This window comes from Sarcophilus harrisii, chromosome 4 (genome assembly GCF_902635505.1).
Source record: "Sarcophilus harrisii chromosome 4, mSarHar1.11, whole genome shotgun sequence".
Taxonomy (NCBI): domain Eukaryota; kingdom Metazoa; phylum Chordata; class Mammalia; order Dasyuromorphia; family Dasyuridae; genus Sarcophilus; species Sarcophilus harrisii.
The window spans coordinates 336,841,557-336,861,158 of NC_045429.1; the positions used below are offsets into that span (position 1 = coordinate 336,841,557).

General features: G+C 39.0%; 1 protein-coding gene across 1 annotated transcript; it reads right to left on the reverse strand.

Annotated features, from left to right (window-relative positions):
* Window positions 1–7,939: 7,939 nt before the first annotated feature.
* KRT35 (keratin 35) lies at window positions 7,940–14,018 on the reverse strand. Its single transcript, XM_003768229.2, has 7 exons — window positions 13,508–14,018; window positions 12,171–12,253; window positions 10,531–10,687; window positions 10,285–10,446; window positions 10,052–10,177; window positions 8,596–8,816; window positions 7,940–8,450 (listed from the first exon to the last, which is right to left on the reverse strand). Exons 1-7 carry the CDS (start codon window positions 13,976–13,978, stop codon window positions 8,303–8,305), a joined length of 1,368 nt encoding a protein of 455 aa, XP_003768277.1. The 5' UTR covers window positions 13,979–14,018; the 3' UTR covers window positions 7,940–8,302.
* Between the last annotated feature and the right edge of the window lie 5,584 nt (window positions 14,019–19,602).

The following is a 19,602-nucleotide window of genomic DNA, read 5'->3' on the forward strand; positions in this document are numbered from 1 at the left end:
CTCTTTATTTCAAAACATTTTTACTGTGCCATTTTTACATATTACTGTGTAATAATTTTTACTTATTTAGAAAGAAAAAATACTATCATGGAAATATAAAGCAGTTCAAAAGCTGCATCATGAGAAATGCACCTTTCATTGCAGGGGACACCCTTTTGGACATATTTTTCAAAACAGCTTTTGGTAGGACCTCAATCCAAATGAGCATAATACAACTTTATGAAAGCAAAATACCAGTTTAATCCATTTGCTGAGAAAGTAGAGTGAGAGAGAGGAAGACAAAGAATGTAGCAGCCTCGTTTAAAAGACCTTAGGAAGAAATGATGACAAAAATCTGGAAACATGAATAAAACATCATAGTTGGGGACCTGAAAGAAACGGAGAGTTCTGGTTTGGGAAGGCAATACAACACAATAGAAGAAAAACTCATTTTCAAATTGGAGAATCTAGGTACATATCCCACTTCTGTTGCTTACTAACTTTGTGACCCTGGGCAACCTTCCTAGATCTTGATTTCTTTAGATATAAAATAATGGGGTTGGAACAGGGCCTCTGAGGTCCCATCTATGCTATAAAGTGTCACTTACTGAAATCCCATCTCATTTCTCAGCTGATAAAATGAAGGCCCATGGAGTGACTTGTCCAAAGTCAAACAGGTAATGAGTATCAGAGGTCAGATTTAAAAATAGTTCATACATCTCCAGAACCACAGTTCTTACCACTGTGCTATATTGCTTCCTATTAGCTTAAGGAATGGGCAGCTAGTTGATACAGGGGTAAGTGACACAGAGAACTAGAGTCAGGGAGACCGAAATTCAAATCTCATCTCACACACTTATTAGCTGTGTGACCCTGGGCACTTAACCCAGTTTATCTCAGTTTCTATAAAAGGAGTGGAGAAGGAATTGATAAAACGCTTCAATAACTTTGCCAGAAAAACCATATATGGCATTACAAAGAGTAGGGCATGCCTGAAAATGACTAACCAACAACAAGATTAAAGAGTAAGAATGTGGACAGTTTCTGGAAACAGATAATATCCAGGAGGTCAATGATCTAAGAGAGAAAATCTAAGAGCTTTCTAATGAAATGAGCCATTATTGTTATTAGTATCAGACTCACCTTCTGGGATTAGTCATTGTTTTCTCTCTTAGGGTAAATTTTTTTTTAAATTTTAATAGCTTTTTATTTACCAGTTACATGCATGGGTAATTTTACAGCATTGATAACTGCCAAACCTTTTGTTCCAATTTTTCCCCTCCTTCCCCCCACCTCCTCCCCTAGATGGCAGAATGACCAATACATGTTAAATATATTAGAGGATAAATTAAATACAAAATAAGTATACATGTCCAAACCATTATTTTGCTGTACAAAAAGAATTGGACTCCAAAATATTGTACAGTTAGCCTGTGAAGGAAATCAAAAATGCAAGTGGGCAAAAATATAGGGATTGGGAATTCAATGTAATGGTTTTTAGTCATCTCCCAGAATTCTTTCGCTGGGTGTAGCTAGTTCAGTTCATTACTGCTCCATTAGAACTGATTTGGTTCATCTCATTGCTGAAGAGGGCCAGGTCCATCAGAATTGATCATCATATAGTATTGTTGTTGAAGTATATAATGATCTCTTGGTCCTGCATTGTTTCACTCAGCATTGGTTCATGTAAGTCTCTCCAGGCCTTTCTGAAATCATCCTGTTGGTCATCTCTTACTGAACAATAATATTCCATATTATTTATATACCACAATTTATTCAGCCATTCTACAATTGATGGGCATCTACTCAGTTTCCAAGTTTCTGGTAGGGTAAATTTTATAGTCCATGTCTTTTCCATTCTTTCCTAGGGTCAGAGGAGATAACAGGATTTTCAGAGATTCTAGCAAGAAGTTAAGTTTGGGTTTCCCTCCAAGTCTCTGATTTGGCTGTTAATTTGATTTCTCTTTATCCATCTTTAATTCAATCAATAATTAACATGCATTATTGCATGTATTAAGCATTGTATTAATTACATGTATTAATTAATTAGCATGTATATATGAAATACTATGGTAGTTCAACATACATTTATCAAGTGCCTACTATGTTATAGGCTCTGTATTAGGATGTAGGGATTTTAAAAAATGGATTCTTCCTTCTAGAAGTTTCTAGTCTAGGGCAATAGAGGGTAAAGAGTAGCCCTAACATGTACAAAAGTAAATAAATACAAAGTATATATGAAATGTGTTGTTCAGTAGTTTCAATCATATCCTTTGTGACTTCTTTTGGGGTTTTCTTGGCAAAGATACTAGAGTCGTTTGCCATTTCCTCCTCCAGCTCATTTTACAGATGAGGAAACTGAGACAAACAGAGTTAAATGACTTGCTCAGGGTCACTCAGTAAGTCACTGAGACTGGATTTGAATTCAAGTCTTCCTGATTCCAGGCCCAATGCTTTATCCATCACATCATCTACATGCAAAATAATTTCAAGAATGAGAGTCCCAATTAATAGCTTATGGGAACTAAAAGGGGAAAGCTTTATGCAAAGAGTGACATGCAATTTGATCTTTGAAAGAAACTAGGATTCTCCCAGACAGAGGAGAGGGAAAACATGGAATGCTTCCCTTAGTTTTCATATCATCTCTGCACATGTTACTTGTGTTCTGTTCATCTTGTCATATATTCAGTATCATTGGCCAGACTTTTTTATTCCACTCTTCTCAATTTGGGAAAGTTCTTTGCAAAATAAGATGTTTCCTTGAACACAAGACCTAAAGATTCAAGTTCCTATCTGATACATACTTGCTTTGTGATAGCTGTGTAACAGCTCCCTGCTCTAGGCAATTCTCCAAGACTATTATTTAATCCTTGCTCTAGCTAAACTCTTCTCCCTTTCAATCTGTTTTATTTCTTCTTGTTTAAAATCAGAAGAGACCTTAGAGATCTGAGTCCAACCCCTTCATTTTACAGATAAAAAAAACTGATATCTAAGTGAACCAATTTAATTCTACACATCCTTCCCTCTCAATAATCCTCAATCACATATTGCCAAACTCAATTTGGATTATATTCACCATTCATATCCTTGTTCCTACTCCTGTGCTGCTGAATCAAAAAGGAGGAAATACTTAGAACTGGGCTGACCAGATTCACTAATTTACATTATCTAATCTCAACTGGGCCCTCACAAGAAGGCAATTCTTCTATTTGCCTAATAGATTCTTTATCCCACTCACCATACTATCTTCTACAAAGTTTTTTTCTTTAATTCACTTTCCCATGTCATTCCCTTCTCCCGCCTTATCAACTGAGAACCTTACCTCATATATTCTCCAAAAAATCAAGCCCATTCACTGAGAGTTCCATCTTTGGTTCTCATTTCACATACCTTCACATGATTCCCCCATTGTTTCCTCCATTGTAGTCTTTAATGAAGAGATGGTCTTTTTTCCTACCACCAACTCCCCTTCAGGTACCCTTGATCATTTTTATTCATCTTCTCTAGCGGATTTTCCTCTCTTTCCTCCTCTTCCTTTTTCTTTTCTTTGGTCTTTACCTGTTGTGGAAACACATCTAACAGAGCATCTTTTTTATAAAGGAAATGTTAAAAAATAATAATAATAATAATAATGCCAATGCCTTGATCTAAAATTCCTGGTCTCACACGACTGAAAACAGATCTAATATGCTTTCTTGAATTAAAAACGTTAACTTCAAAAGGAATTCTCTGAAACTGACTTCATATTGTTTGTGGTGACTGAATTTTGAATGAAAATGTCTTAGTTTTCATCCAGTTTAAGAAATGCAACTCTCCAGTTTGCCTTTGACCAGCACAAAAGGAGAATGTTTACAGGGAAGAAATGATTAGTTTGGGGGAGGTTAATCCCCTTGGGTACAACCAATAATGTTGACATCCGTATTGTTCCCTTTAGAAACACTAAAGCTTGAACTTTTTACCTCTCTTTTATTCTGCTGAAGAAATTTTGTCTTTTGGTTTCTGAACAATAAAAAATGTAAGAAAGCATTGCCTGAGTTAAGAGGAATTCCAATTAGCAGGGCAAGAATTGCCCGTTTATAATTCCCTCTAGGCAGTAATACTAGTAAATAAGCTATCTCTGACAGACTTTTGGCTACAAATACAGAGTACTAAGTTGGGGACTTTTTTCTTCCATCTACCTACTGGTTCTTCTCTAGTGCCTACAAATAGGCCTACCCAAATTACCTCCATTCTTATGCAAGGTACCACTCCATTTATTATATGGGTATTTGGAATGCTGAAGGGGGAAGAAAAAGAAGTTTGTATGTAGAATACTGGTAAAAATCAGCTTGAGAAGAGACATAGCCCATCATATAAAAGTGTTTGAGGAAAGAAATGATTTGATTTAAGAGGACCAGAAAGAGAGTGGTCTTCCACAGCAACAAGAGGACTGGCTGAGGAAAGAAAGGCATTGCTTTCCATCAGTTCATTTACATATTGACTATTTTCAGAATTTTGAAGAAAATTTATAGTTGAGAAATTACAAACTCCAGATTTTTTGCAGATTACTGGAAGTATTATATAATCTCTTTGTGCTATAACTAATAGAACTATAGATTTGGGGGCTTTTCAACATCCATTTTATATAAAGCATTAAAAACCAGAAAGAGAATATCAGATGAACATTGAAAGTAGGAAGCAGAAGAAAAGAAGAATGAGGAGAAAAGAGAGAAAACAAATTGGAGAAGGAAGAGAAGGAGAAGAAGAGGAGGAAAAAGAGGAAGGAGAGAGAAATGAAAGAAGGTGCTTATATTCAAACAATACAGAAGTTGGTACAATCTGAAGCTAATGAGAAAAAATATTTAATTGGAGAAGAGGTCTGGCTGGTAGCCAGTAGGAGGAAAGCAGAATCCTCCCACTGTGTAGGAAGAGGTAATTGGGCTTATTGCCCTCTAGGGCCATGTAGTTCGAGGGAGGGAAAATCTCACCAGAGTGCTTGTGTTGCTTTTTACCAGCCTCTCCAGTTTAAGATAAGAAGATAAAAGACAGGATTTACTCTTGTGTTAGAAACTATGAAGATCTTTTTTTTTTCCTAAAAAGTACTTAAGCCTTTCTCACCAAGGGTAGTTATGTTCTGGAAAAGCTTGGCACTGCTTCAGTGACTCATGAATAGTAGGGAAGAGATTTCTTCTAGAAGGACAATTGTGAAGACCAAAAAGGGAGCAAATATCAAAGGATAAATATCAAGGAAGCCTTTTATCCAGCAGATAACATGTGGTTTAAACTATTCCACAAGAATATTAAAGAGTTTCCCCAGGCACAGTTTCTTTAAATGTGTGTCCACTCCACTTCCATACCTGCCAGACATTTTGTACATCAGTGGAAAAGTATGGCCTAGGTTTATGTGTAAATTAATGTTTTGGTTTTTTCCCCGACTTTTGTCTTATATTGAATAAATATAATGGCCATTCAGCCTTTGTCTTCTAATAAATAAATACTATAATTATCGTGCTTTTGCCTTTTTGTTGAGTAAATGTTTCAGGTTTAAGAATCAGTAATGTCATTGTGACTGATTTTTGTAGATGGCAAATGTAGATTTGTTGGGACTCAGGAGTTACAACAGTAAGGAATAGAAGTGTATCAACCTCTCCCATGCTATTGTTTCTTTTTCTACACCATCTCTTGAATACACACACCTTTGTCTCCATTCACAAAAAGATTTAATCTAGATACAGTTTAGTCTTCTACAATTGTCTAGATTCAGAAATGGTTAAATACCTAAGCACAAAAACTATTTGTTAAGAGAGAACTGTGACAAATCTAGAAAAACCTAAAAAATTGAAAACAGCCAGAGGGTAAAAACCAATGATAAATAAATGCAAAAAGATAGCATGCAAGCCTCTCCATCCAGATCAGAAGTGTAAAGGATAGAGCCAACTCCTGAGTGAAGAACATGCAAACAAAAGAAAGACTGAGTTCTGAACCCACAGGGAACCACTAAGAGATGAGGACAAAAGCCAGGAATTGAAACAAAGATAGAACTTAATATCAACTCTCCTATTCAGAACATAAGTGACATTGAAATTCTGGAGATGTCAGAACCAAACAAGACCAACCCAACTTATCCAAGTGAGTTTGGAAAGGATTGTGACCCAAGCATAAAATTCCAAGAACTATGGCTAAAAGTATAAATAAAACTGCTAGTTAACAGATATACAAAAAGTAAGCCCAGAAGAAAATAACCCCACAACTACAATCAGAGCTTCAGAGGGGGAAAAATTTACTTAATCATGAAGACTGAGTAGAAAAAATAAAATTAAAAATCAAATAAGAAATGAAATGAGATGAATTTGGGCAGAATTTGAGAGATAGTAGATAAGAGAAGTGCTTGATTTGCTATGGTTCGTAGATCAATGAAGAATCAGACATTACTGAAAGACGTTATTGAATTATTACTGAATAACAATTCAATAGAATAATAACATGAGAGGACCTTCTACATACACGAAGTCCTTCTTAATCACCACTCAGTTCACTATTCATAATGTCCCTTCAATTCACCTTAAAATTATTTTATTTACATATACAAATACATGTAAATGTGTCAGTGTGTGTATATATATATGTATGCACATATATAAACATATGTACCTTTACATATGTGTATAGATATGTATTTATATATATATATAAATATATTAAAGGATATTCAAAAAATGAAATAAGACTTTGGAGAAGAAAATACTGATTGATTGGCTAATAAATGTTTATTAAGTAGAATTACTCAATTTCTACATTTAAGAATCATTTCTATAGTAATGCAAAGTAAAACACTCCCATCCTTATGCTGAATTTACATTCTACACTTGGGAAGCATACAAGGAGATGTTATCTTTTCACATAAGAGAAGTGCTTTTTTTGTGTGCTCTTAATGAAAAAATAGTGTTTGAAGTGAAAAAAATATATAGAAACGGAATGGTTTGTAGGTTGTTTGAAACTGAACAAGGAGGAAGGAAATGGCAAAGAACTATAGGATATTAGAATTTTCTATGCCAGTCTAACTTCCTCATTTACCTATAACCAGAAGAAGAAAATAAGGTTATAGAGCTCCTGAGCGGAAACTCAGATGCTAGAATCCAGGTATTGTGACTTCCAACCAAGGCCTCTTTAATACATGATTTTAACATTAAAATGTAGGTGCACGCACACATGTGTTGTTGTTGTTCAGTCATGTCTAGTTCTGGCCACTAGATTTTCTTGACAAAGATGTTTCTTGCCATTCCCTTTTCTGGTGTATCCCCATTTTACATATGGGGAACTGAGACAAATAGGGATTAAATGACTTGTTCATGGTCACACAATTAGTAAGTATCTGAGGCTAGATTTCCAACTTTACTGATCTATTGGCTGTACCACCTGTCTTCCTTATGTGTGTGTGTATGTTTGCATGTGTATCATTTATGTGTGCATGCATATGCAAGACATAGCATCCTCTAAGGTGCTGAGCACTAAGATAACAAAAGAAAATAAAAGGTAGTTGGTATTTGTAGTCCTAAAATGGTTGATCCTGATATTTCTTTGCCACCTACAACCAACACTGTTTCTCACATCCCATGAATAACTAAAGTCTAGGTGACTTACCCCAGCTATTCTGAAAGAGAGATACAATGACTAGCTGGAATAAATCCAAGCCATGCTGAGCCAGAGGTTGTCCCCTGAAAGGGAGTGTGAAGAAATGAAAACTTTCCCACTGATTTGGACAAAGGAAGAAAATAGGGAAAAACCACAGAAAGAATAGCCAAGGGTAGGATCCCTCCAGAGAAGTCAGATCTGGATCCCTGCTTCCCCACCCTCACCCACATTCTGGGCAAGCCTTGGGATTGATCAATTTAGATGCAGTAATCCTTCTGCTTTCAAGTAGCTCTTAGGGAATAAATCAAATAAACAAACAGAGGAGCCACTGTGAAAACAAGGCATGAAATGTCAGAACAAAATCACCTTTATTAGTCAGCTAACAAAAGCACTCCTGTGTATTTCAGTATACATTTTGAACAGTATCCAGAAGCAAAATATGATACAGGAGATATCAGAGAACAAAGACCATGACACCCACTGAAACATTGAAATGATGAGGAGTTGGGACCTTCAAGAAAACCCAGCCTTAGGGACTGATTTGGAGTAAATCTTTAACGCTTTTTTTTTATTTTTCTGCTTTTCCCAGGAGTGGGGTTAAGCCCAAGGACTTCGTGTTATACCCCAGAACAGGAGGATTATAATAGAGCATTTTCCATCAAACAGACACCCTAAAATAAGGGATCCTGAAGCTGCTCCAAGAAGCCTGATTTCAGAATCGGCCCCCGGGGCAGGGCACACAGACCATCCGAGGTCCACAGGCTGAGCGGGGCACACTGGGGCTGCAGGAGACAGCTGGAGGGCAGGGCAGGCAAGGTTTGCATGGAGAGAAATCAGGAGTACAAGGGTTACAGGGCAGCCTAAGGAAAAGAAAAAGATAGTAGAATTAGTGTCATTATGAATCCTTTTCAAAACTCAAATCAACAACCCAAAAGAGAAAGAAAAAACTTTGCCAATGGTATTCAGGACAAAATGGACAGTAGCCTATCCCCTGAGGATACTTACTTGCAGTCTTCACTCTCCAGTAGGCCCCGGTAAGTAGCAATTTCACATTCCAGTCTGGCCTTAACATCCAAAAGAACCTTATATTCCTGGTTCTGGCGTTCCAGATCAGAGCGGATGTCAGCCAGCTGGGACTCGATACTCCCAATCATGCACTGCATCTGGGACAGCTGGGAGCTATAGCGACCTTCAGTTTCTGCCAAGGTTGACTCCAAAGCATCCCTCTAGTGAAGGAGAAGAAAGATGTGTTAAAGAGAAGCTACTATATATGTGATTTTGATGATCTGTCTGTTTATTCTCATTTGACAGACATAATTCCTGAGACTTAATTCAATTAAGTCCCTACTAAATGAGAGAAAATGTAGTATAGCGCTTCAAGGGCTGGTTTTGGAGGAAAAATCCTGGGTTCAAGTCCTGACACAAATTAAGTCATTCAACTCCATAGTGCCTTGAGACAATTATGTAATGCAATTAATTACAAAAAGAGTCCTTGATCTGTATCAGTGGATGGTTTACATATTAATGGTCTGGAGGGACCACATTCAAAGTACAATTTTTTTATGAGCTGGATACTGGAAAAGAAGCAAAACTTTGTCATAAGATTCACTGAAAAGATACTAAGGGAAAATGGCATCCCTAAAATGTATTTGTTATAGTGAAACAGTTGTGATTTTCCCTGGCATATGAAGTCCTCCATAAAGAAACTCCCTCTAGAATGGAAAATTGATACTTTCTATTCTACATATGGTTTTAGAGAATACCTGGAGCACTGAAAGGTCCCAGGGTCACTCAGTCAGTATGTGTCAGAAATGGGCCAGAAATCCAGATGTTCCTTGGTAACTCCCAGGCTATCCCCCCTTCTCCCCAGTCTCCTATGTCTGGCTCTCTTATTGCATTTAGCAAATTTCCCCCGGCTGAAATGCCAGAATCCAACAATGGAAAATCTAGGAGAATGAAAAGACCTGCAGCTCACCTGCCCAGGCCATGATAGAATGAATTTGCAAAATAATGAGATATTGGCAAGGTCGCATTAGTTTGGCACATGCTAGATTAGAAATCCAAATAAGCATTTCATTTGAGATCAATCTATTATTCTCTATGTGTCACCTACCCCTGTGACCTAGACGGTATCTCATCTGTTTCCTTACATCTGTGAGTAACTAGTAATTACTCATAAGCTTTATCTTTTCACTCAGTTACATAAACACAGAAGTCATTGCTGGGACTTGTCTATTCCTCCTGGGCCTCAAGTCTATAATCACTGTATTTTATACAAGATTTAAGATTTGGGCTTGGGGTGCCATCCACGTTCCTTTGCATGGGGCCCTTGACTCCCAAAGAAGCCCAAATCCTGAGATATTTACTGCATTTTGTATGAGGGAAAAAATTGAGGGGTACAGAGGAAGCACTTAAGTGTCTATGAAGCTGGATTTTAGAGAGTCTCAGGGTTGGGGCTCACCAAGCTGTTCTGCGCTTGCAGTTCGATCTCCAAGGAGTTGACTGTGCGTCTCAGCTCAATGATCTCTGACTGGCAATTCTGCAGCTGCTCTGAACTGGATACCACCTGTTGATTCAACTCCTCTGTCTGAAATGCACCCCCCCCCAAAAAAAAAGGACTGGGTTAAGAGCTAATCACTTGGTACCAGAGGTGCCAAATGGCTAGAACTGCCAATAAGTGGTTGGTCACCCCACCTGGGTGTTGAACCAATCCTCAGCATCACGCCGGTTGTTCTCCACCAGTGTCTCATACTGACACCTCATGTCATCCAGAACACGGTTCAGGTCAACAGGTGGGGCACAGTCAACCTCTATATTGAGCCTGTCTCCAAGCTGACAGCGCAGTGCATTCACTTCCTAGGAGGAACAAAGGGAGAAAAACAGTAAAACTCAAAGATCTCATAGATTCTCATTAATCCAGTCTCAAAGGTTGGTCTTTACCTCCTCATGATTCTTCTTGAGACAGAGCAGCTCCTCTTTCAGGGACTCCACCTGGGCCTCCAAGTCAGCCTTGCATAGAGTTAAGTCATCCAGGATCCTGCGCAGGCCATTGATGTCAGCCTCCACCAGCTGGCGCAGGGATACCTCTGTCTCATACCTGTATACAAAGTAGTCCCAGGAATCAGTCAGCAGAGTCATGCATGAATAAATGCTTTTTCATAGACCTTGAGGTACAAGGGACCTCCGAGCCCACCTTGCTCATTTCATAGATGAGGAAACAGAAGCCCAAAACAGATAATTTGTTCAAAATCATACATACAAGTAAACTTCAAAGAAAGGATTTTAATCCCAATCTTCTGAATCCAGCCATTTGTCTCATCCCACCTCTAATTTGGAGATTAAAAATCAATCCACTATACCCATCAGATGGGAATTGGCTGAATAAGTTATAGTATATATATGTAATGGAATATTATTGTTTTATAAGAAATAATCAGCAGGATGATTTCAGAAAAGCCTGGAGAGACTTACACGAACTGATGCTAAGGGAAGTGAGTAGAACCAGAAGATCATTGTACACAGCAACAAGAAGACTATACGATGGTCAACTGTGATGGAGTTGGCTCTTTTCAACAATGAGATGATTCAAAAACCCTCCTAATAGACATGTAATAGAAAGAGTCTTCTACCTTCAGAGAGAGGACTATGGGGACTGAATGTGGATCACAACATAGTATTTTTACTTTTGTTGTTGTTGCTGGTGCTGCTATTTACTTGCTTGGTTTTTTTTTTCCTTTCTCATTTTTTATCTGATTTTTCTTGTGCAGCATGATAAATGTGAAAATATGTTTAGAAGAAATGTACATGTTTAACCTATATTGGATTACTTGCTGTCTAGGGGAGGAGGGAGATGGAGAGGGAGGGGAAAAAATATGGAACACAAGGTTTTGCAAGGGTGAATGTTGAAAACTATCTTTGCATATATTCTGAAAAAATAAAAATGAAAAAATAGAAAATAAAATAAATTTAAAATTAATCCACTTCTAATTGGTATTTCACAGGCTCATAAATCTCGAAGAGATTTCAGATACTATTTAAATCAAGAATTTTTAACCTTTCATGGACCCCTTTGGCAAACCAGTAAAACCCATGGATCCATTCACAGGAGAATGTTTTTAAATGTGTCAAATTAAAAGCATAGGAATACATCTATTGAAATAAATCTATTTTTTGAATAATCTATTTTTCTATCAAATTTATTTTATCCATTTTTAATAAATTTTTATTGAAATAAATTTATTTTTTTCCATCCAAGTTATAGGCTTCCTGAAATTTATCCATGAACTCCTTTTTCCATGGACCCCAACTTAAGAATTATTTATTTAATCCAACCTCCTCACTTTACAGATGAAGAAACTGAGACACATGACACCTGAGTTTTTCCTAAGAATATGTAGAGAGTAAGAATCAGAGGCAAGATTTAAAACCAGATCCTCTAACTCCAAAGCCAGTAGACTTTCCACTATACCCATCACAAGTTTCCATCCAAAGCATTTAGTTGTAGCATTGTTAGTATCCTGGTTCTAACACCAGCCATGTGGGACGATGTCTAAGGATAAGACCAGTTCCAGAAAACTTACTTGGTTCTGAAATCATCCACAGCCAGCTTGGCATTGTCAATCTGCACCACCAGCCTGGCATTTTCTGCCTTGGTACACAGAGTCTGGAAACAAAAAGGCAGAATAAATTTGTGAATGAGTGAATGAGCCTCAGAAGTACTATGTACTAGAGGACAAATATAAATGATCAGGCTCCTTCTGGGGCATTTCCTTCCAGGCTCCTGGAGAACAAGTTCTTCATCTAATTCAAAGACAAGAGGAGTCTTAAGAGTCCTTCAGAATCTGACTTTTTTCTGTTTGCATCTCTCTTGCTAGACAAAATTTCAAGGAACATGGGCTGAGGATGAAGAAAACTTCTTTATGGAAGCAATGTAATATAGTGAAAATGTTTAATGAGGACCTAAGTTCAAATTCTGGATCAAAAGCTTATTTGCCTTAACAAGATGATACAATGGATACAATGCCTAGCCTTGAGTCAGAAAGACCTAAATTCAAATTAGGGCTCAGACTTACTAGCTGAGCAACCCTAGGCAGATCATTTAATCTCTGTGTATTCCCATTTCCTCAACTGTAAAAATGGAGCTAATAATAGCACCAACTTCCCAAGGTTGTTGTGAAGATTAAATGAGATGATATTTGTAGCATATATAGCACAGTATATGGTATACAGTAGGCACCTAATAAATGTTTATCCTTCCTTATTTCTTTTGTTTTGCCCTGATTTTCTTCCTTCTATCCTTCCTTCTTTCCTTCTGTTCTTCTTTCCTTCTATCCTTCCTTCTGTCATTCCTTCCTTCTTTCTTTCATTCCTTTCTCCCTCCATTCCTACCTTTTTTGTCTTTCCTTTCCTTTTTCTTGCCTTCCTTCTTTTTACTTACTATCTATGGGACTTTAGCCAAACTACTGATCTTATTGTTCAGTCATGTCCAACTCTCCCTGACCTCATTTGGGGTATTTCAAAAATACTAGAGTGGTTTGCCATTCCCTTCTCTAGCTTATTTGATAGATGAAGAAACTGAGGCAAATAGTTAAGTGACTTGTCCAGGGTTCCACAGCTAGTTAACATCTGAGGCTAGATTTGAACTCATGAGGATAAGACTTCCTGATTCCAAGTCCAGTGCCCTATAAGCTTCAATTTCCTCATTTATAAAAATGAACGAGTTGGATCAAGATCCAGCTCTTAGTCTAGACTTCTATGATCCTAAGCCATGTGAGCATGCCCTTCTTGGTCTGAGTGAAGGTTAGGAGGAAATCTGCTATGTGATATCTTCTGGGTTATCAGAAGACATAAAATCCAAATCTATATGGAAACACACCTGCAAGGTATAATGATGGCATATTAGTGTCTGGGATCTTACCTTTTTCTGAAGCTCCTCAATGGTCCTAAAATAGGACTGGTAATCAGGACACATGTAAGGGACTTGCTGTTCACACCATTCCCGGATCCTGCCTTCCAGATCTGCATTCTCCCGCTCCAGCTGGCGCACTTTCTCCAAGTAGTTAGCCAGCCGGTCATTCAAAAACTGCATGGTCTCCTTCTCATTACCATTGAGGATGCCCTCACCAAACCAGCTTCCAATCCCAGAATAGTTAGAAGAGAACCCACTAGTGGGAGGGCAGAAAGTAGGCAGCCAACTAGCAGTCCTACACCTGGGTCTGCTTAGACCAACAGAGCAGGTGGAGAAGCTCCGAGCCCCATGAGAGAGACTTGGGAGTTTACAGGAGCTACTAGAGTACACCGTGGATACTCGTGTAGAACCCCCACTTGCCCCATACAGACCCTTGAGGGAGCCAGAAGAGAAGGCAGTTTTGTGAACCTGGGAAGTCATTGTATAGGCTCAATGTCGTTTGTGGATCAGGGTAAGCAAGTCCCCCAGATCCTGAAAGCCCTTAGCTGTCTCTAGCTCTTATATCCCCATTCCAGTGGGCGTTGGCATGTTACAAAGAGTTTTCTCCTCATTAAAGTTAATTCTTATTTCTACCAGAACATCTCATTAGTCTGTTATTTAGCTGCTCGTGAACACTGCCTCGCCTCATAAAAATTGCTCTCCGTTGGGTTGACTGCTAAGTCCAGACTCATCTCTCCCACTCCATGTCGCTGGGATGAGAGTCTCAGGTTAATTCTTCAAAGGGGCCTGTCATCAGAGCCCAGACCTCAGTCTTGTTAACCAAGCGTGGGAGCCAAGGTCTAGAAACTGGCATCCATTCCCTCACTTTCACCAGCTATTTCTCCTTTTATGAGCCCTAGAGCATGGAAGTTTCTGGGCTAGCTCCAGCCTAGCCAGTAGGACATCTCCTGGGCAACTAACATTTTGTTTTATCCAGGCAGAAACTCTAGGAGCAAGGAAAAGAGATGCTGAAGGCCCTTAAGTGACTTGGGAGCAGACACTAGTTCTAAGGACATTCTAATTCTGTCCACCTCAATTTCCTCAACTGTAAGGTCAAGATAATAATAGCACTTGTCTCCCAGGGCTGCTGTGAGAATGAAAATGAGATGATATTTTTAAGAGCCTATCACACATAGTAGATGCTTAATGCCTGTTTTCTCCCCTCCTTCCTACTTAACCAAAAGAAGGCATCATTAAACAGAAGAACTTTGGTTTCATTCTGCTCCTAAAGTCTACACCTTTCTCTGTCAAAAAGAGAGAAGCATGGTTCACAGCCAGTCATCCAACATTTGTATTGGCTATTGGGAGGAGACAAAGACAGAGACAGAGACAGAGACAGAGACAGAGACAGAGACAGAGACAAAGACAGAGGCAGAGACAAAGACAGAGGCAGAGAGAGACAGAGAAAGAGAGAGAGAGAGAGAGAGAGAGAGAGAGAGAGAGAGAGAGAGAGAGATAACGAACGATAAAGAGTATTTATTAAGTGCAAGGTACTATTAGCCCTTGAAGGTTGGCAAAACACTTGGCATATGTTATCTTATTTGATCTTCACAAAAAATTCTGGGAGGTAAATGCTATTATTATCTCCATTTTACAGTTAAGAAAACTGAGGTTTAAAGAGTTTAAATGGTTTGCCTAGGATCACATAACTAGCAAATATCTGAAACGGGAACTGAACCAAGGTTTTCCTGACGTCAGGTCAAGTGCTCTATCTACCAAGCCACCTAATTGTCCCTAGGGAAGTGATTTGGCCTGGGTTGCATAGATTATGAGTGGTAAAGCCAGGATAAAAACCTTAGCAAGTCTTTTGAGTCCAGTGTCCTATTTAGAATACCTTAGTGTCTCCTCTAGTGGAAATGGGATAGAGTATAGAAGAATCAATGGATATGTAGAAAGGAGTCTATGGAGGAGCCACATAATTTCATGATTGACCCATCATAAGGTTTGGGATTGCTTTGTCTTTCTGTTAGTACAGATGCTGTCTTCCTGTAACTCAGTCCAGTTCTTATCCCAGGATACTAGAACAAATCATTATTAGCAATCCAAGGAAAAAAATGAGCTTTGTCAAGTTCTACAATGGAAAAATCAATGTCTTGCCCTGGCACCTGTCCCCAAGCAGGGTTTGACACTGATTTGTTGTGATAAGACTCTTATTGCTAAGCAACTGTTGGTTATATGTTTAGGAGAGTTTTGAGCACACAGAACACATTCTCAAAAGAGTTTGGCCAGAACCCCTGTTTGAAGCAGTGTTTGGGGACCTCATGAGTCAACATGTCATCCCCATGCCCCAGAGGTCCAGGGAAAGAGTGCCATAGCACAATGAAAACAACCATAGAGTTGTGATTGGATGCCAGTTACCTCTCATCACTGGAAATATAACTGAGTGAAAGGACGCCACTGAGACAAGACCAGAGCTGAAAGCTCTGATGATGTTTTCATTCCCCATGCATGTGAGAACAGGTCCCTATTCCATCCCTTGGAGGCCTCAAGGGGTAGACATTATAGAATGAGAGAGGCAGCTCTATTTTGACCCCAATACTCTTTGAGATATCAAGAAAGAGAAAATTCTGGAAGAGTCCAGGAAAAGTGAGGGCTATTTTCAGGACCTTCCATGTCAGATGTTCTCAGAAGAAAAAATAATTTGGACAGAGATTAACTTCTTATATAGATTTCTTTACCTAAAGTAAGTTGCTTAGAGGCAAAAGGAAGGGGCAGGGTGAGGAACCAGCATTAATTGTCTTGCTATCTCCCTTCTGTCTACTCAAATCCTACCTATTTTAGAGGGAGGTATTGGAGGTCATAAGAAATTCTAGCTGCTCAATAGAATGGAAATAAGGACTGCACCTATGATTTCCTTAGTGTGAGAAAACTTCTGAGACAGCAAACCAAAACCACTATTGGCAATCATTATCTTTCCCCAAACACCTCCTCTCTTCTAAACTTGCCTATTACTGTCAAGGACAAGTCACCCAAGCTGATGATCCCCAAGTCATCCTCATGTCCTTACCTGTCACACAGCAACCACGCTAATGCAGGGTTTAATCGCCTCACACCTGGACTATTGCAGTAACATAATAGTTGGTAGTCTTGCCACAAATCTCTTCCCATCCTCCACCCTCCATTCAGGAATCAAAGTGATTTTTCCCAAAGCACAAATCTGATCATGTCACCCTCCCTACTCAATAAATTCCCGTGGTTCCCTATTACCTCCAGAATCAAATATAAGATCTTCTATTTAAATTTTAAAGCCCCTAAAAACCTGCCCCCTCCTACCATTCCCATCTCTTTATACTTTACTTCATATTTTTTATATTTCAAACATCTAACATCTTCAAATAGGATACTCCCTCTCCTAACTTTGTACTCCTTCACTGATTGTCCCCCATAATCCAGGATGTTCTCCTCCTTCACTTCTACCTTTTGGCTTTCCTAGTTTCTTTCAAGACTTATTTCATAGCTTGCCTTCTATAAGAAGCCTTCTCAATGCCTTCCCTTTGAAACTATCTTCTATTTGCACTGTACATGTCTTGTAAGAATATACTTGATTTCATATAATCCCCTCCATTAAAGTGCCATGAAAAGGCAAGCATTTACTCTTGAGAGAAGGGATCATGCTTTTGCCTTTCTTTGTAGCCCCAGCACTTAGCACGTAGTAAACATTTCACTTGATTTTCAATGTAGTTCAGCACTTTCTCTACATCACACGGAGATACCTCCCTAAATCAACAAGAGATTGAATGACAAAGAAGGGAAAAGAGGAGGAGAGAAGAGGAGAGGAGAAGAGAGGAGGAGGAGAGATGAGAGGAGAGGAGAGGAGAAGAGAAGAGAGGACAGGACAGGACAGGACAGAACAGAAGAGGAGAAGAGAAGAGAGGACAGGACAGAACAGAAGAGGAGAAGAGAGAAGAGGACAGGAGAGGAGAGGACAAGACAGGACAGGAGAGGACAGGAGAGGAGAGAAGAGGAGAGGAGAGGGCAGGACAGGACAGGACAGGAAAGGAGAGGACAAGAGAGGAGAGAAGAGAAGAGGACAGGAGAGGAGAGGAGAGGAGAGAAGCTAACTATGTATGAGAAGTAGAGCGTGAACCCTGGGGTGTTCCTGACTCTGGAACCAACGCTAACCACAGCACCAAAAACTTAGTTCCTTAATAGTCTCTCCTCTCTAGAAACAGTAGCCAAAATGTGAAACCCTGCAAAAAATTATTTTTTTAAGAAACAAAAACCAGCTGGGCAAAGTAGTTCACAAATGAAATCTTAACTAACAAATAAGTGAAACTGGTGGATCCATTGAGCTTGGAGTTGAGTTCTGAGCAGCAGTGAACTAAGCCTATCAGATGTCTATACTGAATTTGGAAAGGGAGGGAAGGGAGAAAGGAAGGGAAGGAGGGAGGGAGGAAGGAAGGAAGGAAGGAAGGAAGGAAGGAAGGAAGGAAGGAAGGAAGGAAGGAAGGAAGGAAGGAAGGAAGGAAGGAAGGGAGGAAGGGAGGAAGGGAGGAAGGGAGGAAGGAGGAGGAAGGAAGGAAGGAAGGAAGGAAGGAAGGAAGGAAGGAAGGAAGGAAGGAAGGAAGGAAGGAAGGAAGGAAGGAAGGAAGGAAGGAAGGAAGGAAGGAAGGAAGGAAGGAAGAAGGAAGGAAGGAAGGAAGAAGGAAGGAAGGAAGGAAGGAAAGGGAAGGGAGGGAGGAAGGAAGGGAAGGGAGGGAGGGAGGAAGGAAGGGAAGGGAGGGAGGGAGGGAGGAAGGAGGGAAAGAAGGAGGGAGGGAAGAAGGAAGGAAGGGAGGAATTTCAGATCTGGAAGGAACCTCAAAAGTCATTTAATTTAACCCATATTGAAGCAACAAATTCTCTGTACAATTCCCTCCCTATATTTGAAGACCCCCTAGTAATAAGAAGCCCTCTATGTCCCAAAGCACTATTTCCATGGAGCTTAATTAGAAGGTATTTCCTTTCACCAAGCAAAGTTTCCCTTTCTGCAACTTTGATGCATAGATACTCATTCTTTAATTGTTTCATTTTGTCTCCCCATAACTCTAAGCATCTTGAGAACAGAGATTACACCTTATCCATTGGATCTCAACTTATCTGAGAATGAAGACCCCTTTCTACTAGCCAAGAAATTTAAGCTCCTTAATGATGGTAAATGTCCATGAGACAGATGGAGAGAGAGACAGAAATAGATAGAGATAGACACAGAGAGAGACACAGAAAGAAAGAAATAGAGAGAGACAGACAGAGATACAAATAAAAGCAAGAAGAGATAGGGGGAGATAGATGTTATATACACAGGACTGCATGTTGTGGAGATAGCTAAGTAGTGAGAAGGCTTTTTTCTGGGCTAGATCAGGCAGAAACTCATTTACCAAATCCACAATCCTAGAGGCAGAGTCCAAGATTCCAGGTGAAGGAGGCTGAAGAGAATGGTCAGAATGCAGACAATATGGTGTGGAACGACTGGGGTGTCTAATATAAAAAAATTACTATAAATTCCAAAACATTTTAAAATGAGTTTGAATTTTATTAATCATGGCAGTGTTTTATATATACATATATGTACATATAAATATATCTTTGAAAAATAGTAAAATTTTACAGACATTCAGTCTATAAAAAGTATGTTTGCTTATATGTTATACAAAATCAAACTAATATTTTAATGGAATTAAATAAAGAACAAGGCACCACAATGAATGGTATACAAACTCTCAGACACTTTGAAATAACTCTAAGATCCCTAAGGATATGCACTTCACAAGCTGGAAACCACTTCATGCTATCCCCTACTACAATGTTCAATTCAATTTAGCAAACATTTACTAAACATTTACTATGGACTGCTCTATGCTAAGCCCTGAGAAAACAAAAGAAGAAAGGAAAAGGTCTCTATTATCTGATTTTACCTTCTACTGCAAGGATGGGGGAGGACAACATAATACAGGATTGTGTAATAGATACACAATTAAGTAAATGAGAAGTATTTTTTGATCCATTGCTTTATATAAAAAGCAGTATCTAGAACATGTAACATGAACCAGGCTATTATAAGCCAATTAATACCCTGGGTAAAAATA

What these genes read in the sequence shown, in the direction of transcription:
- KRT35 (XM_003768229.2), bottom strand. Translation starts at nt 13,978, where the DNA reads ATGACTTCCCAGGTTCACAAAACTGCCTTCTCTTCTGGCTCCCTCAAG. An exon ending in TCAAGAAGAATCATGAGGAG is followed by an intron (nt 10,447 to 10,530) that starts GTAAAGACCAAC and finishes TGTTCCTCCTAG; the next exon opens with GAAGTGAATGCACTGCGCTG. An exon ending in TGCAAGCGCAGAACAGCTTG is followed by an intron (nt 8,817 to 10,051) that starts GTGAGCCCCAAC and finishes CTCCTTCACTAG; the next exon opens with AGGGATGCTTTGGAGTCAAC.